The 22748-nt window shown below is 48.2% G+C and overlaps 1 protein-coding gene across 1 annotated transcript in view; it reads right to left on the reverse strand.

Annotated features, from left to right (window-relative positions):
* LOC145338648 (phospholipase D2-like) overlaps positions 1-22748 on the reverse strand; it is a 60874-nt gene that overhangs the window by 26195 nt on the left and 11931 nt on the right. The window contains exons 6-12 of the mRNA XM_080183035.1: positions 17352-17410; positions 13906-13998; positions 7205-7357; positions 6061-6210; positions 4343-4426; positions 2026-2104; positions 672-782 (exon numbers count right to left, since the gene is read on the reverse strand). Of these exons, the coding sequence (XP_080039161.1) occupies positions 672-782; positions 2026-2104; positions 4343-4426; positions 6061-6210; positions 7205-7357; positions 13906-13998; positions 17352-17410 (729 nt within the window). The remainder of the gene's footprint in view (positions 1-671; positions 783-2025; positions 2105-4342; positions 4427-6060; positions 6211-7204; positions 7358-13905; positions 13999-17351; positions 17411-22748) is intronic.

The raw sequence follows: 22748 nt of genomic DNA on the forward strand, positions 1-22748 counted from the left end.
TTTCTCTACACCCTAGCTATGACTGTAACACTACATTCCGCACCCTCTCCTTTCCTTCTCTATGAACGGTATGATCAGCCTGTATAGCGCACAAGAAACAATACTTTTCACTGTATCCCAATACATGTGACAATAATAAATCAAATCAAATCCTGCTCCCCTATATACTCTATGAATGGTATGCTTTGTCTGGATAGCGCGCAAGAAACAATACTTTTCACTGTATCCCAATACATGTGACAATAATAAATCAAATCCTTCTCCCCTATGTACTCTATGAATGGTATGCTTTGTCTGGATAGCGCGCAAGAAACAATACTTTTCACTGTCTCCCAATACATGTGACAATAATAAATCAAATCCTTCTCCCCTATGTACTCTATGAACGGTATGCTTTGTCTGGATAGCGCACAAGAAACAATACTTTTCACTGTATCCCAATACATGTGACAATAATAAATCAAATCCTTCTCCCCTACGTACTCTATGAACGGTATGCTTTGTCTGGATAGCGCGCAAGAAACAATACTTTTCACTGTATCCCAACACGTGACAACAAATTAAATTAAAGAACCTCTGTGATTCAATTTTCGAAATAAAAATATGGTGTTAGGCTCACCAGGAAGGGGCAAAAAAAACAGAGACGGATATTTCAGGAACAGTAATCGTACCGTGATATTTGAATGAAGAGATGTCAATGTTCTCTTGCTGTATTCACTGTTAATGCCCAAGGCAAGCTCCACTTCTTTATAGAGCAGAACAAAGATCCTCACTCCTTGTTCCTGGGGGCACAGAGGGCAGGAAAGATATTTAGTCAGCTGACATGACCAAGGTTCAGAGTTCAAATTGTCTCAGGTGGGTTCAATGCTGGAACAAGACTGAAAGGGTTAACGATCACACAATTGGTTGTGGTGGCCAGCTGGTGAACACTGCTGTCTTACAGCACCAGGGAGCCGGGTTTGATTCCCGGCTCGGGTTGCTGTCCGTGCGGACTCTGCACGTGTTTCCCCTGGGTGCTCCGGTTTCCTCCCACACTCCGAAAGATGTGCTGGTTAGGGTGCATTGGCCGTGCTAAATTCTCCCTCAGTGTTACCCAAGTAGGCACTGGAGTATGGCAACTAGGGGATTTTCACAGCAACAATGTAGGTTTTGCCATGCTAAATTGTCCCTTAGTGTCCAAAGATGTGTAGGTTAGGTGGATTGGCCATGCTAAATTGTCCCTTAGTGTCCAAAGATGTGCAGGTTAGGTGGATTGGCCATGCTAAATTGTCCCTTAGTGTCCAAAGATGTGCAGGTTAGGGGGATTGGCCATGCTAAATTGTCCCTTAGTGTCCCAAAGATGTGCAGGTTAGGTGGATTGGCCATGCTAAATTGTCCCTTAGTGTCCAAAGATGTGCAGGTTAGGTGGATTGGCCATGCTAAATTGTCCCTTAGTGTCCAAAGATGTGCAGGTTAGGGGGATTGGCCATGCTAAATTGTCCCTTAGTGTCCCAAAGATGTGCAGGTTAGGTGGATTGGCCATGCTAAATTGTCCCTTAGTGTCCAAAGATGTGCAGGTTAGGTGGATTGGCCATGCTAAATTGCCCCTTAGTGTCCAAAGATGTGCAGGTTAGATGGATTGGCCATGCTAAATTGTTCCTTAGTGTCCAAAGATGTGCAGGTTAGATGGATTGGCCATGCTAAATTGCCCCTTAGTGTCCACAGGCACAGGTGGATTGGCATGGTAAGTGTATGGGGATAGGGCAGGAGGAAGGATCTGGGTAAGATGCTCTGACAGAGGGTTAGTACAAACTTGATGGGCGAAATGGCCACCTTCTGTATAGTAAGGATTCTATCATTCACTATTAGATCAAGTTAATGGGTTAATTAACCAGCTCACAGTGCACAGGATGTATGGGCAATAGATACACTCAAGCAGCAAGGGGCAATTAGGACTGGTCTTGCCAACGATGCCTTGTCCCACAAGGTAACAATCTAGTGGAATGACAGCAGTAGTAAATGTTAACAGCTGTATGGGCGACTCACTGCTTTGCGTTTCAGTATGACGTCCAGCCTCCAGTAGTTGTCCTTTGCTGGTCTTTTCAGATGTATCTCCGGGCTCAGCCTATCAAGAATTGAGAAGAAATCAAATCCCTTCAGTGCCGAGCATCAGAAAATAAATCAATATTTAAATGGTTGCGCGATTGCTTTGAGAACCGATCACAATGTTTGATGGTGATGGTGTTGTTAGGGTGTTTGAAGAGGATTCAGTTTCACTCTGTACTGGGGGGGGGGGGGGTGGTTGGTGGTGGTGGCACGGTGGTGCAGTGGTTAGCGCTGCTGCCTCACAGCACCGGGGATGCATAGGGTCATTGCGTGGCGTTTGCACGTTCTCCCCTGTGTCTGTGTGGGTTTCCTCCTAAGTTAAGTGCTAAATTCTCCCTCAGCGTTACCCAAATAGGCGCCAGGGTGTGGTGACTGGGGGATTTTTACAGTAACTTCATTAATTAAATAAAACTTTACACAGTGTCACAAGTAGACTTACACTGACACTGCAATAAAGTTACTGTGAAAATCCACTCGGCACCTGTTCGGGTAACACTGAGGGAGAATTTAGCGTGCTAATGTGCCTAACCAGCACGTCTTTCAGACTGTGGGAGGAAACCGGAACTCCCGGAGTAAACACGGGGAGAAGGTGCATATCCCACACAGGCAGTGACACAAGCCCGGAATCGAACCTGGGTCCCCGGCGCTGAGAGTGCCCATCACTGTGCCACCCCGTTGCAGTTTAAAGATGAGCCTACTTGCGACTAATAAATAAAAACTTCAAAACAAAATTTAAAGTATCTCCTAGAATAAATGTGTTGCATGTTACTTTGAATCTACACGTGCACACATTTTCTTTAAAACCCACAACTCCTTATATCGTTAGGATGCTACACAAACCTCAAATTGTACACAAGTGTCCACAATCTGTGCCACCTGTATAACCCCCTCAGCATCTTGCACCTTTGAATAAGGTCACCCCTCATACTCACTCCCAAGCGATAGAGCCAGACTATTTAGTTTCTCTCGATAGGACAACCTTCTGATCCCAGGAATTAGCCTGGTGAATCTCCTTTGCACTGCCTCCAGTGTTACTATATCCTTTTCTTAGGTAAGGGGACAAAAACCGTACGCAGAATTCCAGGCGAGGCCTCACCTACACCCTGCACAACGGATGTTGGAAGCCTTTGGAGTGTGGATGTGAACCACGGGAACGGTCCCCGGGATGAGGGACCTCAGTTAAGAAGCTAGAATGGTCCACCTTCAGATGCTCTGGTGTCCTCCTGCATTCCAAAGGTGTGTAGGTTAGGGTGGATTGGCCATGCTAAATTGTCCCTTAGTATCCAAAGATGTGTAGGTTAGGTGGATTGGCCGTGCTAAATTGTCACTCAGTATCCAAAGATGTGTAGGTTAGGTGGATTGGCCATGCTAAATTGCCCCTTAGTGTCCAAAGACGTGCAGGTTAGGTGGATTGGCCATGCTAAATTGCCCCTTAGTGTCCAAAGACGTGCAGGTTAGGTGGATTGGCCATGCTAAATTGTCACTCAGTACCCAAAGATGTGTAGGTTAGGTGGATTGGCCATGCTAAATTGTCACTCAATATCCAAAGATGTGCAGGTTAGGTGGATTGGCCATGCTAAATTGCCCCAAGGGTCAAGGAGATTAGCAGGGTAAATACGCGAGGTTAATGGGATAAGGCCTGGGAGGAATTGCTGTTTATATTAATGATTCGGATGAAAATCTAGTAGGCATGGTTAGTAAGTTTGCAGATGACGTGCTTGGTGGCATAGTAGACAGTGAAGGAGGTGATGCATTTTGGTTGACTGAACCAGGGCAGGACTTACTCAGTTAATGATAGGGTATTGGGAAGAGTTATAGAACAAAGAGATCTAGGGGTACACGTTCACAGCTCCCTGAAAGTGGAGTCACAGGTGGACAGAGTGGTGAAGGCGGCATTCGGCATGCTTGGTTACATTGGTCAGAACATTGAATACAGGAGTTGGGGCGTCCTGTTAAAGTTGTACAAAGATTTAATTTGATTTATTATTGTCACATGTATTGGGATACAGTGAAAAGTATTGTTTCTTGCACGCTATACAGACAAAGCATACCGTTCATAGAGAAGGAAATGAGAGAGTGTAGATCTTGCGTTACAGTCAAAGCTAGGGTGTAGAGAAAGATGTTGGGTGGGGGGTAAGGGAAAGAGTTGGGGAGCAGTGGGATAGTTCTTGGAAAAGGGATAGCACAGGCAGGATGGGGCAAATGGCCTCTTTCTGTGCTGTACGATCGCCCAGAGTTAAGACAACTGTTGACTCACCACCAATCAGCAATAAAGATCTCTTCCTTGGCTTGTTCCAAAGCTTCGGCAAGGGTAGAGAAATATCCACTGCCATTTACAAACCTGCGGAGAGACAGAGAGAGAGAGAGACTGACGTCAGGATGGGGCGGCCAAGCCGAGAGAACCATCTGGGCTTTAGGCCGAGATGTTCCAACTTCACCCATCGAAAGCAGCGCTGATCGGGATCCATAGGGTCAAGGGTCAACAACGGGGGTCCACGGTTCCACTTCACAAGCCCACCCTGAGACCGCTGGTGCGCCTAGCACTGCAAGAGTGCCGCATTGCCAAGGAGCGGGTTGGGGAGTGCCAGCTCTCTGCTTAGACCACGTCCCCCCCACTCCTTTACCCACATCCAATGGATGCGCCGGTGGCCAAGTAGATGGATTTGGTATTGAACCATCAATGTCTTCCAAAGAGGCTCTTAGGAATCTCTGCCACATCTTTTTTGTATTCAGTGGTGGGACGTGGGCATCGTTGGTTGGGTCAACATTTGTTGCCCATCTCTAGTTACCCTTGAGCTGAGTGTCTCACCCAACCATTTGAGGGCAGTTGAGAGTCAACCACATTGGCTGTAGCTCTGGAGTCATACACTGGCCAGACTGGGCAAGGATGGCAGATTTCCTTCCCTAAAGGGAACCAGATGGGTTTTTCCTACAATGGGTCCTCAGTAGATTCTTAATCCCAGATTTTTTTTTTATTGAATCCAAATTCTACCATCTGCGGTGGCGGGATTCGAACCCGGGTCCCCCCAGAACATCCGCTGAGTTTCGGGATTAATAGTGGGGCAATAATACCACTAGGCCGTCCCCATCATTGCTGCGGGATCATAGAATCCCGACAGTGCAGAAGGAGGCCATTCAGTCCATCGAGCCTGCACCGACAACAATCCCAGTCAGGCGCTATACCAGTAACCCCACACATCCGTGACACTAAGGGGCAACTTAGCCCTTTATAGCGGGACCTTGCTGTGCACTGATGGGTCTCCCCAAACCCTGCCCCCCCCACTACCAAAGTTGAGTGTGAGTACAAGATGGCTGTGCTATTTGAGGGGGGGGGGGGCTGTCGAGAAAGGCACGAGGAGGCCGTGACCTTGCCCCATGCCAACCCATGTCGTTACCCGCCCCCCACTTTCAGAAATCGGGTGAGGAGGTGGGGCCCGTGGTTTTCATGGACAAATGGAATGGAGGGATGGACGGACCAGGGCATGGAGGGCATGGAGGGCATGGAGGGCATGGAGGGCATGGAGGGCATGGAGGGCATGGAGGGCATGGAGGGCATGGAGGGCATGGAGGGCATGGAGGGCATGGAGGGCATGGAGGGCGGGAGAAGAGGTGGGGGAATGGAAGGAGGGAGGGAGAAGAGGTGGGGGAATGGAGGGAGGGAGGGAGAAGAGGTGGGGGAATGGAGGGAGGGAGGGAGGGGAGGTGGTCGGGGGAGGGAGGGAGGGAGGGGAGGTGGGGGAATGGAGGGAGGGGAGGTGGGGGAATGGAGGGAGGGAGGGAGGGGAGGTGGTCGGGGGAGGGAGGGAGGGGAGGTGGGGGAATGGAGGGAGGGGAGGTGGGGGAATGGAGGGAGGGGAGGTGGTCGGGGGAGGGAGGGGAGGTGGAGTGGTGAAGGGGGTGGGAGAGGGAGTGGAGGTTGTCTAAGGGAGGGAGGGAGGGGAGGTTGGGGGTGGGGGCAGCGGGTTCGATAGTTACCAGCGGGCCAGGATGTCGTGGCGAGCTGGAACAAAGGAATCGAAGCGATGCTCGGTGAGGAAATCCTGCCCGTGCCTCTCGGCCAAGTTAGTTATTTCCTGTTTCCACCAACAGGCCTGCCGATAACTGCTGCACTTAATAATCAGAGTCCTGGACAGAAAGGAACGAAAGGGAGAGGGTTAGCGGGAGACTGAGAGCCTCGATCGGAACGATTATTACGCGTTTGCGTTGAAAGATCCTTTCCTCCCCGCTGGAGATCTCCACAGTGCAAACTGACCCCCAAATTGCAGCCCATCTACTCCGCGCTGGTGTTTCTGTTCTACCACAGTCTCATCCCACCTCCTCTCCATCTCACACCATCCCCATAGCCTGCCATTTCTTCCAGCCTCGTGTATTTATCCAGCATCTCCCCCACTGTCCCCCCTCCGTGGGAGTGAGTCCCACATTCTCCCCACTCCCCCCGTGGGAGCGAGTCCCACATTCTCCCCCACTCCCCGTGGGAGCGAGTCCCACATTCTCCCCCACTCCCCCCGTGGGAGCGAGTCCCACATTCTCCCCCACTCCCCCCGTGGGAGCGAGTCCCACATTCTCCCCCACTCCCCCCGTGGGAGCGAGTCCCACATTCTCCCCCACTCCCCCGTGGGAGTGAGTCCCACATTCTCCCCCACTCCCCCCGTGGGAGCGAGTCCCACATTCTCCCCCACTCCCCCCGTGGGAGCGAGTCCCACATTCTCCCCCACTCCCCCCGTGGGATCGAGTCCCACATCCTCCCGACTCAATTGAAAATGTGAAAATCAAAACTAGTTTTTTTTTTAATTTAAAAAACAGCAAAAATATCTCAGGATGGAAATTCCAGAATAGAAAACATTGGGAACACTCAACAGGTCTGTCGGAGAGAGATGGATAAAAGCGAAAGGGATCTTTTCAGGTCGGAGTGCGATTCTGAGAGTTCTGACTTGGAGGTTAACCCCCGCACCGCCAGTCAGATTTTAGTCAGGCATTTTTGGGAGATGTTTACCAGGAATTACGAAGAGGCCACAAACATATCTAACAGGGGCGAAGGGGGCCTCTTCCCGATTCCTGTTCCCATTTCCCCTCGGAAAGACAAACAAGCAGGCGAGAGAGAGGCAGAGAGCGATCGAACCTGGAAAGGTTCTCGATCATCACCCCGTATTTGGTGCCCGTGTCCTTGCTGCCAACTTGGACGTTGAAGCCTTTGTCGAAGAGTAACACGAAGGAGATGACGCCATTGGAAGGCCGCATGTAGAGGAGGAAGGAATCCTTGATGACCATCCACCTGAAGAATAAAACCAAGGAGATTGTCATCGACTTGAGGACACGTAAAAGGAGAACGTGTCCCCGTCTACATCAATGGGGATGAAGTAGAAATGTTCAAGAGCTTCATGTTTCTAGGTTTCCAGATCACCAACCACCTGTCCTGGTCCCCCCCCATGCCGACACTACAGTTAAGAAAGCCCCCCCAACGCCTCTACTTTCTCAGAAGACTAAGGAAATTTGGCTTGTCCGCTACGACTCTCACCAACTTTTACAGATGCCCCATAGAAAGCATTCTTTCTGGTTGGATCACAGCTTGGTATGGGCTCCTGCTCTGCTCAAGACCGCAAGGAACTACAAAAGGATTGTGAATGTAGCCCAATCAATCACACAAACCAGCCTCCCATCCATTGATACTGTCTATACTTCCCTCAGCAAAGCAGCCAGCATAATTAAGGACCTCACACACCTCAGACAGTCTCTCTTCCGCTGGGAGAAAATCTGAGGTCACGTACCTACCAACTCAAGAAAAGCGTCTTCCCTGCTGCCATCAGGCTTTTGAATGGACTACCTTACACTGAGTTAATCTTTCTCTCCGAGCTATGACACCATAACCCTACATATTTACGCTGCTAATCCCTCTGTCACTAAGGGGCAATATAGCATGGGCAAATTAACCTAAGTGGCACATCTTTGGACACTAAGGGGCAATTTAGCATGGCCAATCCATCTAACCTGCACATCTTTGGACACTAAGGGGCAATTTAGCACGGCCAATCCACCTAACCTGCACATCTTTGGGCACTAAGGGGCAATTTAGCACGGCCAATCCATCTAACCTGCACATCTTTGGGCACTAAGGGGCAATTTAGCATGGCCAATCCATCTAACCCGCACATCTTTGGGCACTAAGGGGCAATATAGCATGGGCAAATTAACCTAAGTTGCACATCTTTGGACACTAAGGGGCAATTTAGCATGGCCAATCCACCTAACCCACACATCTTTGGGCACTAAGGGGCAATTTAGCACGGCCAATCCACCTAACCTACACATCTTTGGGCACTAAGGGGCAATTTAGCACGGCCAATCCACCTAACCTACACATCTTTGGACACTAAGGGGCAATTTAGCATGGCCAATCCATCTAACCTGCACATCTTTGGACACTAAGGGGCAATTTAGCGTGGCCAATCCATCTAAGCTACACATCGTTGGACACTAAGGGGCAATTTAACACCTAACCTGCACATCTGGATGAGTTGAGGGCAATGATTAACACATGGAATATAGGAGTCATCACAGAGACATGGTTGACAACTCAACACTCTGGGATATAGAATCTTCACTCGAAGTTGGGAAGGAGGTAAAAGAGGAGAAGGCATTGCATTATTAGTTCAAGAGTTAGTTACTGTAAAGGAAAGATGATACCTTGGAGGGGACATCAAATGAAACTGTGTGTGTAGGGCTTAGCAATAAGGGGCAGCTACATTGCTAGGTGTTTGTTATAGACCTCCAAATATTGGGGAGCAAAGATGTGCTCAGTTTGTGGAGCTGTGTAAATACAACAAGAGAAGGGTTATTATATTAGGTTCTTTCAACTTTTCCAACATTAATTGGAATGTACATAGTGTTAAGGACTTGGATGGAGTAGATTTCTTGAAATATGTACAGGAGAACATTTTAAATTCAACATGTGGAGGGTTCAACAAGAGGAGGAGTGATGCTGGACCTGATTCTGGGGAATGAAGCCAGTTTGAGGTGATGGAGGAGCATTTTGGTGATAGCGATCACAACATGGTACAATTTAAGCTCGTCATGGACAAGGAAATAGACAAGCTGTAAAAAAAAAAAAATTTTGGATTGGGGGAGGGCGGATTTCAGTAAAATAAGACAGGATCTGGTCAACATGGACTGGGAATGGCTATGGCAGAGCAGTGGGGGGAAAGGAAATGGGGAGGGTGCAAGCCCAGCATATTCCCGGGTGAGAGGTAGGAATAACAAGACACGGACGAGCAGAGGTGTTGAGGATACAATGAGAAGGAAAGGAACGGCCTTGGAAAAAAAAGTATAAAGGGGAGTAAATCAGTGGAGGCGTCAGTGAGGTATAGAAAGTGCAGGGTGGTGCTGAAGAAAGCAATTAGGGATGCAAAAGAGGGGATATGAGACAGCTCTGGCTGGTAAAAGTAGGGAAAATCCTCAGATATTCTCTAAGTATATCAATGGGAAGAGGATAACCAGGCCTATTAGGGGCGAAGGGGGAAATCTGTGGGTGGAATCGGATGACATTGGTTGAACGAGAGTTTCATATCTGACTTTACCCAAGAGAACGAGGGCAATGGTATGGAATTCGGGGAGAGAAACTGCGAGGCTCTTAAGCAAATTGACAGAGGGAAGGACAAGGTATTGGCAGCCTTAGAAGTGGCTAAAACTCCAGGTCCAGATGAATTGTGCCCTAGGCTTGCTATGGGAAGCAAGGGAGGAGAATTTATGTACAGGAGAACGTTTTAAATTCAACACGTGGAGGGTTCAACAAGAGGAGGAGTGATGCTGGACCTGATTCTGGGGATTGAAGCCAGTTTGAGGTGACGGAGGAGCATTTTGGTGATAGCGATCACAACATGGTACAATTTAATAGTATTTAATTTAATGGTACATAAGTCTCTGACACAAATTTTCAATTCCTCCCTGGCCACAGCGAGGTCAGGAAGAAGTCCCACAACACCCGGTTAAAGTCCAACAAGCTTATGCTACCACATAAACCTGTTGGACTTCAACCTGGTATTGCGAGACTTCTTACCGAGCTTACCCCAGTCCAGCGCCGGCATCGCCACATCATGGATAAGATGCCAGACTGGAGAAAGCTAATGTGATTCCGCTATTTAAGAAGGCCAGTCACGCCTCTACTTTCTCAGAAGACTAAGGAAATTTGGGCATGTCCGCTACGACTCTCACCAACTTTTACAGATGCCCCATAGAAAGCATTCTTTCTGGTTGTATCACAGCTCGGTCTTGGCTCCTGCTCTGCCCAAGACCGCAAGGAACTACAAAAGGGTGGTGAATGTAGCCCAATCCATCACACAAACCAGCCTCCCATCCATTGACTCTGTCTACACTTCCCGCTGCCTCGGGGAAAAGCAGCCGGCATAATCAAGGACCCCCCCACACCCCGGACATTCTCTCTTCCACCTTCTTCCATCGGGAAAAAGATACAAAAGTCTGAGGTCCCGTACCGACCGACTCAAGAACAGCTTCTTCCCTGCTGCTGTCAGACTTTTGAATGGACCTACCTCGCATTAAGTTGATCTTTCTCTACACCCTAGCTATGACTGTAACACTACATTCTGCACTCTCTCCTTTCCTTCTCTATGAAGGGTATGCTTTGTCTGTATAGTGCAAGAATCAATATTTTTCACTATGTGACAACAATAAATCAAATCAAATCCTTCTCCCCTAAGTACTCTACGAACAGTATGCTTTGTATGGCACGCAAGAAACAATACTTTTCACTGTATCCCAAAACATGGCAATAATAAATCAAATCAAATCCTTCTCCCTTAAGTACTCTACGAACAGTATGCTTTGTATGGTGCGCAAGAAACAATGCTTTTCACTGTATCCCAAAACGTGACAATAATAAATCAAATCAAAAGATGACCACGTGGGGTGGGAGTGGGTAGAATCAGTAAGTTTGCGGATGGCACAAAGATGAGCTGGGTGCCTAACAGTGAGGTGGAATGTCTTGAGTTACAGGAAGATATGGACACAACGATCAAATGGGCAGATAAGTGGCAGGTGGAATTTAACCCTGAAAAAGTGTGAGGTGATACACTATGGAAGGAGTAATTTGACAAGAAAGTAATCTATGAACGATAGGACACTAGCAAGTTCTGTGGAACAAAGGGACCTTGCCGTGGTTGTCCACAGATCTCTGAAGGCGGAAAGCTATGTTAGTCGGTTGGTGGAAAAGGCCGTTTTTGGCCGAGAAAGGGACGCTTGCTGTTGTTATCAGTCAAGGCTTAGATTACAAAGCCAGGGAGGTCATGTTGGAGTTGTGTAGAACTTGGGTGAGGCCACAGCTGGGGTACTGTGCGCAGTTCTGGTCACCACATTATAGGAAGGGTGTGATGGCGCTGGAGGGGGTGCAGGGGAGATCCACCAGGATGCTGGCTGGGAAAAGTAGGGAGGTCTTGCTGCGGCTGTATAGGGCATTGGTGAGGCCGCAGCTGGAGTACTGTGTGCAGTTTTGGGCGCCGTACTTACGCAGGGATATTTTGGCCTTGGAGGGAGTGCAGAGGAGGTTTACTAGGCTGATGCCAGAGTTGAGGGGGTTGAGCTATGAGGAGAGGCTGAATAAACTAGGCTTGTACTCGTTAGAGTTTAGAAGAATGAGGGGAGATCTCATTGAGACGTATATGATGATGAATGGGATGGATAGGATAGAGGTGGAGAGGCTCTTCCCGCTCAGAAAGGACAGTAGGACTAGGGGGCACAGCCTCAAGATAAAGCGGGGGCAGTTTAGAACGGAGTTGAGGAGGAACTTCTTCACTCAAAGGGTGGTGAATCTCTGGAATTCTCTGCCCGTTGAAGTGGTGGAGGCTGCCTCACTAAATATATTTAAGAAGCGGGTTGATGGGTTCTTGATAAGCGAGGGGATTAAGGGTTATGGGGAGAGGGCGGGAATGTGGAACTGAGCCACGACAGATCAGCCATGATCTTATTGAATGGCGGGGCAGGCTCGAAGGGCTGGATGGCCTACTCCTGCTCCTATTTCTTATGTTCTTATGGAGCACCAAAGCTATAAGGAAAGGCTGGATAGGCTTGGGTTGAAGACCGAGGGGTGAGCTGATTAAGATGTACAAGATTATGAGGGGCATAAAGGATGGAGTGAACAAGGAGCAGCTGTTCTCTCTATTCGAAAGGTCCGTCACGAGGGGACGTAAGACCAAGGAGAGGGACAGGAGGTTTAGTGGGGGAAAACATGAGGAGAAAAACCTTTTTACCCAGAGGGTGGTGACGGTCTGGAATGCGCTGTCTGGGAGGGTGGGAGAGGCGGGTTGCCTCACATCCTTTAAGAAGTACCTGGATGAGCACTTGGCATGTCACTTGCTGGCCTGTGTTTATTGCCCATCCCTAGGTGCCCAAGGAGAGCTACATTGCCATGGCTCTGGACTCACATGTAGGCCAGACTGGGTAAGGACAGCAGATTTCCATCCCTGAAGGGCAGCAGTGAACCAGGGGGTTTTTCCGACAATAGTTTCATGGGTCAACAGCAGATTCTGAACTCCAGATTTTTTTTTATTTTATTCAAATTCCACCATCTGCTGTGGCGGGATCCGAGCCCGGATCCTCCAGAACATTGGCTGTGTTTCGGGATTAATTGTCAAGGGTTAATACCACTAGGCCATCAATTTAAATGTTGAGGGCTAAGAGAGTAGAATATAATCCCTACAGTGCAGGAGGCGGCCATTTGGCCCATCAAGTCTGCACCAACCACAATCCCATCCTATCCCCATAACCCTGCGGTTTAACCTGCAAATCCCCCGAACACTAAGTTAATTTAGCATGGCCAATCCACCTAACCTGCACATCTTTGGATACTAAGGGGCAATTTAGCATGGCCAATCCACCTAACCTGCACATCTTTGGATACTAAGGGGCAATTTAGCATGGCCAATCCACCTAACCTACACATCTTTGGATACTAAGGGGCAATTTAGCATGGCCAATCCACCTAACCTACACATCTTTGGATACTAAGGGGCAATTTAGCATGGCCAATCCACCTAACCTACACATCTTTGGATACTAAGGGGCAATTTAGCATGGCCAATCCACCTAACCTACACATCTTTGGATACTAAGGGGCAATTTAGCATGGCCAATCCACCTAACCTACACATCTTTGGATACTAAGGGGCAATTTAGCATGGCCAATCCACCTAACCTGCACATCTTTGGATACTAAGGGGCAATTTAGCATGGCCAATCCACCTAACCTGCACATCTTTGGACGCTAAGGGGCAATTTAGCATGGCCAATCCACCTAACCTACACATCTTTGGACACTAAGGGGCAATTTAGCATGGCCAATCCACCTAATGTACACGTCTTTGGATACTAAGGAGCAATTTAGCATGGCCAATCCACCTAACCCACACATCTTTGGACACTAAGGGGTAATTTAGCACGGCCAATCCACCTAACCAGTACACCTCTGGACTGTGGGAGGGAATCGGAGCACTCTGAGGAAACCCACGCAGACACGAGGAGAATGCGCAGGCGCCACACAGACAGTGACCCGAGCCGGGAATTGTGGGTAGATTAGTGGTGAAGAATAATCCAATTTGGTAACGGGCACAGGGTGTAAACTGTCTAAAGGGCTGCCTGAGATAGCGCCATGTGAGAGCGGGTAGGTGTGGCGCTGGGGTGGGGAGGGTGCAGAGATATTTGGAAGGGCTGGAAAGGTGGAAATCTCAGGGTTACGTCCATCAGGTGGGGGCCGATTCTCCCGTACAGAGCAGGAGCGAGTCGCGGCGTGGGAAACCGTGTCCCCTGGCACCCACTGACCTCTTGGACCAGCGATAGCAGATGTTGTCTCGCCCACAGCAGTTCAAGCCCGGAATGCGATGCCCTCCCGATCTCTTCACAATCATCCCCTCCCTGCGGAGACAGAGCGATGCAATTGAAACTCACTTCCAGGGGAAAAGAAAACAGGTTCCTTCACCCTCACCGGCTCACAATGTAGCTCCACCACCCAGGTATCGCTACCATAGGATGACAGATTCCCCATGATGCAGAGTGAGGTCATTCAGCCCATCGAGTCTGCACCAACCACAATCCCACCCAGGCCCTATCCCCATTTACCCTAGCTAGTCCCCCTGACACTAAAAAGCAATTTAACATGACCAATCCACCTAACCCGCACATCTTTGGACACTAAGGGACAATTTAGCATGGCCAATCCACCTAACCTGCACATCTTTGGACACTAAGGGACAATTTAACATGGCCAATCCACCTAACCTGCACATCTTTGGACACTAAGGGGCAATTTAGCATGGTCAATCCACCTAACCTGCACATCTTTGGACACTAAGGGGCAATTTAGCATGGCCAATCCACCTAACCTGCACATCTTTGGACACTAAGGGGCAATTTAGCATGGTCAATCCACCTAACCTACACATCTTTGGACACTAAGGGACAATTTAGCACGGTCAATCCACCCTAACCTACACATCTTTGGACACTAAGGGACAATTTAGCATGGCCAATCCACCTAACCTAAGGGGCAATTTAGCATGGCCAATCCACCTAACCTAAGGGGCAATTTAGCATGGCCAATCCACCTAACCTAAGGGACAATTTAGCATGGCCAATCCACCTAACCTGCACATCTTTCAGACTGTGGGAGGAAACCGGAGCACCCAGAGGTAACCCACACAGACATGGGGGGCAGAACATAGAGACAATGACACAAGGCTGGGAATCGAACCCGGGTCCCTGGCGCTGTGAGGCAGCAGTGCTAACCACTGTACCACCATGCCGAATGAATAGAACCCGTGGCAGGACTTGCTCCTTTGGTGGTAACAGCTACCAACTCCCAAGTTACCTGGCAACCTCGAGACATTCCTCAGGATCGTGGGAATGAGGAGCAGAAGGTGGCCATTCAATCAGATCATGGCTGATCTCTCCCTGGTCTCGAATCCATCTCCCCAGCTGCTCCCCATGTCCCTTTAACCCGTTTTTAAAACCAGGAATATATCTATCTCCTTCTTCAACCCATATAAAGGATTCAGACTCCACTGTGCTACTGGACAACAGGTTCCACAAATTCACCACTCTCTGTTGGAATTTTAGTGCTTAATATCAAACCTGATGATGGTGAGAAGCAGTTCCCTCTCACCTCAGTTAAAATCCACCACCTCTGACCCATACCTGTAACCACTTGTTCGAGATTGCCCCATAAGAGGAAACATTTGGTTTACATTTACTCTATCAATCCCTTTTAGTATTTTATATACCTCGATATGATCCCCTCTCATCCTTCTGAACTCATGAGTTTGAAGGAAATGGATGACGCATTACGTTTACAGAATCCCGACAGCGCACCAATCTGCACCGACAACAATCCCACCCAGGCTCTATCCCCAAAACCCTGCTAATCCCCCTGACACCAAGGGGCAATTTAACTTGGCCAATCCATCTAACCTGCACATCTTTGGACACTAAGGGGCAATTTAGCATGGCCAATCCACCTAACCTACACATCTTTAGACACTAAGGGGCAATTTAGCATGGCCAATCCACCTAACCTACACATCTTTAGACACTAAGGGGCAATTTAGCATGGCCAATCCACCTAACCTACACATCTTTGGTCACTAAGGGGCAATTTAGCATGGCCAATCCCCCTAACCTACACATCTTTAGACACTAAGGGGCAATTTAGCATGGCCAATCCACCTAACCTGCACATCTTTGGACACTAAGGGGCAATTTAGCACAGCCAATCCACCTAACCTGCACATCTTTAGACACTAAGGGGCAATTTAGCATGGCCAATCCACCTAACCTGCACATCTTTGGACACTAAGGGGCAATTTAGCATGGCCAATCCACCTAACCTGCACATCTTTGGACACTAAGGGGCAATTTAGCACGGCCAATCCACCTAACCAGCACACCGCTGGAGTTTAGAAGGACGAAAGGGGATCTAATTTTAGTAAAATACTAAAAAGAATAGATAAATACAGACCAAATGTTACCTCTTGTGGGGTAATCTCGAACAAGAGGACACAGGTATAGGTTGAGAGGCGGTAGATTTAAAACTGCGATGAGGAGGAACTACTTCTCGCTGAGGGTGGTGTATTTGTGGAACTCTCTGTCCCGTGGAGCGGTAGAGTCTGAATCATTAAATGGGTTCAAGGAGGAAACAGATATATTTTTGATGATAAATGGCTTAAAGGGATATGGGGAACAGGTGGAGGGGTGGATTTGAGACCAGGGATCTGATTGAGTGGCAGAGCAGGCTCAAAGGGCTAAATGGCCTCCTTCTGCTCCTAATTCCTATATGCCTATTGTTGCAAAGTTGAGTTTATAAAGATGTGAAGAATGTAAAGAAAATTCCAGAGGGACAAAACATTGTGTGGTCCCTTTAAAAGCTGGTTTGGTTTCAATGCTTTGGGGGTTTAAAGTACACACAGAGTCCCAAACTGAAACATTTGCACCCAAAGCAAGGCAGCAGGGTTGCCTAGGTAACAGTCTTGAGGCTTTTGAATGTTTTTGAATTTTGCCCAATCAATTGAAAGCAAGCACTCAGCGACCAAGAACCTATAAGATTTGAATCCGATGTTGTTGAATACAGCAGACCCAATCCAATTGTGGGAAAATTGATAGGCCATCGCAGGTATAAAACAGTGCAAAGAGGGAAAAAAAACAGCTAGTTAGCAACTGCTGCTTCTCAAGTCGAGGGGGAGCGAGCAAGTCTCCACCCTGCCAGCCGTACGTATCTCTTAAGAGAACGCACCATCTCACTAGCGAAAGGTACCAAATCAGAAAGAACTCAGAGGGAATCCACAGAAGGACTCCAAACGTTTCAGAAAGTCACAAAACCTGGTTGTGTTTTCTTTTCCCCCAGAATGATGGAATTCAGTTGTTATATTTTTTGATTAATGAATGAATATTTGAACAGCATTCCAGAGGAATCTTATTTTATTCAACATATTACTTGTTTGGTTAAAGCTCCCGGTTAGTTAAATAACTAAATTAAGAGTTATTTTTCAAGTGAGTGTTAGTAACCCATTGAACATTACTGAAGGGCAGATCACACCTTCCCGCTCACTTTGAACAGATTATGGGGCGAGGGATTCCTCTTTGGGCGATTCAGCGTCATGTTTTAAAGGGGAACAATCTCCGCATCGTGACACTATGTTGCTGCACTGACTTACTGCACCGGCCAGTTGTTAAATCAGCTTTTTAATTATCATGAGCAAAGAATTCAAGTCACTTACAAGCCTTTCGGACCCAAGTCTTGGATGAAGGACAGTTCACTCACATCCAGGAAGGCCATCTGAAATAAAACACAACTTCATTAACCTCGAGAGAGATTAAAATCAAAGCTCAAATTCCGAACATCGAGATTATATTTGCAGAGCAGGTGGGAGTTGTTACTGTCCATCTTGCTCCTGGTCAATTGCTCAGAATTTGTAACCAGTACACTTCTAAATTATATCACACAAATCACTGGGAAAATGCATTTCCACTCAAGTAGCACCAATAATCTCTCCCTTAATATCAGCAAAATGAGGGAGATTGTCATCGACTTCCAGAAGCGTAAAGGAGATCAGGATGCGTAAGGATATATTGGCCTTGGAGGGAGTACAGAGAAGGTTCACCAGGCTGATACCGGAAATGAGGGGGTTGGACTATGAGGAGAGATTGAATAGACTGGGTCTGTACTCGTTGGAGTTTAGAAGGCTGAGGGGGGGATCTTATAGAGACTTACAAGATAATGAACGGGATGGATAGGATAGAGGTAGAGAGATTCTTCCCGCTTAGAAAGGAAACCAGAACTAGGGGGCACAGCCTCAAAATAAGGGGGGGGGGGGGGGGGGGGGGGGGGTTTAGAACGGAGTTGAGGAGGAACTTCTTCACTCAAAGGGTGGTGAATCTCTGGAATTCTCTGCCTGTTGAAGTGGTGGAGGCTACCTCGCTAAATATATTTAAGACACGGGTTGATAGGTTATTGGTAGGCGAGGGAATTAAGGGTTATGGGGAGAGGGCGGGAAAGTGGAACTGATCCACTTCAGATCAGCCATGATCTTATTGAATGGCGGGGCAGGCTCGAAGGGCTAGGTGGCCTACTCCTGCTCCTATTTCTTATGTTCTTATCATGCCCCTGTCTACATCAGTGGGGATGAAGTAGAAAGGGTCAAGAGATTCAGGTTTTTACGTGTCCAGATCACCAAACTGTTCTGGTCCCCCAGTGCCAACACTACAGTTAAGAAAGCCCTCCAATGCCTTTACTTTGGCAGGAGGTGAAGGAAATTTGGGATGTGAGCTACGATTTTCACCTATTTTTACTGATGCACCAGGGAAAACATCCTTTCTGGTTGTATCACAGCTTGGTGTGGGCTCTTGCTCTGTCCCAGGGCACAAGAAACTGCAAAGGTTGTGAATGTAGCCCAATCCATCGCGCAAACCAGCCTCCCATCCATTGACTCTGTCTACACTTCCCACTGCCTCGGGGAAAAGCAGCCAGCATTAAGGACCCCACGCACCCCGGACATTCTCTCTTCCACCTTCTTCCGTCGGGAAAAAGATACAAAAGTCTGAGGTCCCGTACCGACCGACTCAAGAACAGCTTCTTCCCTGCTGCTGTCAGACTTTTGAATGAACCCACCATTAAGTTTGTCTTTCTCTACACCTTAGCTATGACTGTAACACTACATTCTGCACTCTCTCCTTTCCTTCTCTCCTATGTACTCTATGAATGGTGTGGGCAGCATGGTAACACAGTGGTTAGCATTGCTGCCTCACAGCGCCAGGGACCCAGGTTCGATTCCTGGCTCAGGTCACTGTCTGTGCAGAGTCTGCATGTTCTCCCCGTCTCTGCGTGGGTTTCCTCCAGGTGCTCTGGTTTCCTCCCACTGTGCGAAAGATGTGCTGGTTAGGGTACATTGGCCGTGCTGATTTCTGCCTCGGCGTTTCCAGAACAGGCACTGGATTGTGGCTGTAGGGGATTTTCACAGTAACTTCATTGCGGTGTTAATGTAAGCCTTACTTGTGACAATACTGTTTGTATAGTGCACAAGAAACAATACTTTTCACTGTGTCCCAATACATGTGACAATAATAAATCAAATCCTTCTCCCCTATGTACTCTATGAACGGTATGCTCTGTCTGTATAGTGCGCAAACAATACTTTTCACTGTATCCCAATACATGTGACAATAATAAATCAAATCCTTCTCCCCTATGTACTCTATGAACAGTATGCTTTGTCTGTATAGTGCGCAAGAAACAATACTTTTCACTGTATCCCAATACATGTGGCAATAATAAATCAAATCAAAGGAAAGGAACCAACATGAAACATCTTTAACAGACCAAATAGTCAACTAGTTAGAGGACACTGAGATACAATACTTGGTGGTGTGGTCAATAGTGAGGAACAAAGGTTTAGACTACAGGATGATACAGATGGGCAGAGCGGTGGCAAATAGAATTTAACCCTGAAAACTGATGTGTTGCATTTTTGAAAGAATTAACAAGGCAAGGGAATACATAATGAAGAACAGGACAGCGGGGCGCATGTCCAAAGATCCCTGAAGGCAGCAGGACAGTAGACAAGGCTGGAATTTTACCATCTTGCCCATCACGGGGTTCGGAGTGGGCGAGGGATGGAAAATGCAAAGGTCTGTTGGTCTCAGGTGGGATATTACCGCTTAGGGACAAACAAGGCCATGTAATTCCGCCCAAGGTGGTTACGAAGGCACACGGGATACTTGCCTTTGTTAGCCGAGACATAAACTATAAGATCAGGGAGGTGATGATGGAGCTATACAAAACACTGGTGAGGCCACAGAGTAGAGTATTGTGTGCAGTTCTGGTCGCTACATTGGTCGGCAGGATTGCACTAGACGGGGAAATAGAGTGAGGGGGGAGAAAAGGGGGAAATAGAGTGAGGGGGGGAAAAAAAAGAGGGAAATAGAGTGAGGGGGGGAAAAAAAGAGGGAAATAGAGTGAGGGGGGAGAAAAGAGGGAAATAGAGTGAGGGGGGAGAAAAGAGGGAAATAGAGTGAGGGGGGAGAAAAGAGGGAAATAGAGTGAGGGGGGAGAAAAGGGGGAAATAGAGTGAGGGGGGAGAAAAGGGGGAAATAGAGTGAGGGGGGGAAAAAAAGAGGGAAATAGAGTGAGGGGGGAAAAAAAGAGGGAAATAGAGTGAGGGGGGAGAAAAGAGGGAAATAGAGTGAGGGGGGAGAAAAAGAGGGAAATAGAGTGAGGGGGGAGAAAAGAGGGAAATAGAGTGAGGGGGGAGAAAAGAGGGAAATAGAGTGAGGGGGGAGAAAAGAGGGAAATAGAGTGAGGGGGGAGAAAAGAGGGAAATAGAGTGAGGGGGGAGAAAAGAGGGAAATAGAGTGAGGGGGGAGAAAAGAGGGAAATAGAGTGAGGGGGGAGAAAAGAGGGAAATAGAGTGAGGGGGGAGAAAAGAGGGAAATAGAGTGAGGGGGGAGAAAAGAGGGAAATAGAGTGAGGGGGGAGAAAAGAGGGAAATAGAGTGAGGGGGGAGAAAAGAGGGAAATAGAGTGAGGGGGGAGAAAAGAGGGAAATAGAGTGAGGGGGGAGAAAAGAGGGAAATAGAGTGAGGGGGGAGAAAAGAGGGAAATAGAGTGAGGGGGGAGAAAAGGGGGAAATAGAGTGAGGGGGGAGAAAAGGGGGAAATAGAGTGAGGGGGGAGAAAAGAGGGAAATAGAGTGAGGGGGGAGAAAAGAGGGAAATAGAGTGAGGGGGGAGAAAAGAGGGAAATAGAGTGAGGGGGGAGAAAAAGGGAAATAGAGTGAGGGGGGAAAAAGAGGGAAATAGAGTGAGGGGGGAAAAGAGGGAAATAGAGTGAGGGGGGAAAAGAGGGAAATAGAGTGAGGGGGGAAAAGAGGGAAATAGAGTGAGGGGGGAAAAGAGGGAAATAGAGTGAGGGGGGAAAAAAGAGGGAAAAAGAGTGGGGGGAAAGAGGGAAATAGAGTGAGGGGGGAAAAAAGGGAAAAAGAGTGAGGGGGGAAAAAAGGGAAATAGAGTGGGGGGGGGGAAGAGGGAAATAGGGAAATAGAACGGGGGGGAAAAAAAGAGGGAAAAAGAGTGAGGGGAGAGGAAAAGCTGAGTGGAGAGAAGCAGTGAGCAGGAGCTGAGGGAAAGTCAAAACCTAAAGAAGAAATAAAAAGAAAAAGAAAAATCGAGAGAATTAAGAGCTAGAGAAAGGTGAGAGCAGAAAGCCTGACCATCTGCCATTTAAATCTGTGTGAAGAATTCACTCTCTGTGGCTGCCCACGGTTCAGACTGTTCTCTTTGCGGTCAGGACATGAATCACTTCACCCCTGTTAAAACATCTCTAATGAGGTATTTACAGATCCCACGGCCGGTCTAATGGACAATTATCGTGCAGAGAGAGTCAATAAAACAGACGCAACTGAGGGATAACGCGGAGGGAGTCAGAGAGCGGGACGCCAATCCTGTGAGTCACAAAGGCTGGAATATAACAGGCAAACTCCGCAGAGACTCCAGGTCTGACCTCCCTCCCGGATAAAGACCCCCCCCCCCCCGCCTCGCTCTTGCCCCGGCATCTTTTAAAGAGACTCGCACACAGACAGGAGCGAGGGGGCAGCGGCAAACTTAGTAAGAGGAAGTCTTGGTTAGGCCACACTTAAAGGATATTGCGTTCAGTTCCAGTCGCCACATTACGGGAAGGATGTGGAGGCTTTGGAGAGGGCGCAGGAGGGTTTTACCCGGAAGCTGCCTGGATTAGAGGGGATGAGCTATAAAGGAGAGGCCGGATAGACTACGCTTGTTTTCTCTGGAGGCTGAGGGGAGACCTGGTAGAAGTCTTTCAAGGGCAGGAGTCTTAGCTGTGTTGAAGAGCAGAAGGAGCTTGGGGTCCGGGTCCACAGGACTCTTAAATGGGCCTCGCAGGTGGAGGATGTGGTCAAGAAGGCGTATGGTGTACTGGCCTTCATTAATCGAGGGATTGAGTTTAGGAGTCGGGAGGTAATGCTGCAACTTTATAAGACCCTTGTCAGACTCCACTTGGAGTACTGTGCGCAGTTCTGGTCGCCTCACTACAGGAAGGATGTGGAAGCTATTGAGAGGGTGCAGAGGAGATTTACAAGGATGTTGCCTGGATTGGGAGGCATGCCTCATGAAGTTAGGTTGAGGGAGCTGGGACTCTTCTCCCTGGAGAGACGAAGGTTGAGAGGCGACCTGATAGAGGTTTATAAGACGTTGAGAGGAATAGATAGGGTGGATTCTCAGAGGCTATTTCCCAGGGCTGAAATGGTCGCTACGAGAGGACACAGGTTTAAGGTGCTGGGGAGCAGGTAGAGGAGATGTCAGGGGTAAGTTTTTCACTCAGAGGGTGGTGAGTGAGTGGAATCGGCTGCCGTTGGTGGTGAACTCGCTGGGGTCTGGGACTTCTGGATGAGTATATGGGATCTAATGGGATTGGGAGTTACAGATAGTTCTATGGCTTGGTAGGTATGGATATGATCAGCGCAACTTGTGGGCTGAAGGGCCTGTTTGTGCTGTAGTGTTCTATGTTCTAAATGATGAGAGGCACAGGTAGGGTTAACATCAGAACCTTTATCCCAGAGTAGGGGACATGCACTTGAGGGAGAGGGAGTGGGGGGGAGAGAGCAGG

The sequence above is a fragment of the Carcharhinus amblyrhynchos genome, unplaced genomic scaffold (assembly GCF_965287045.1).
Source record: "Carcharhinus amblyrhynchos unplaced genomic scaffold, sCarAmb.v2.hapA chromosome_128, whole genome shotgun sequence".
Lineage (NCBI taxonomy): Eukaryota > Metazoa > Chordata > Chondrichthyes > Carcharhiniformes > Carcharhinidae > Carcharhinus > Carcharhinus amblyrhynchos.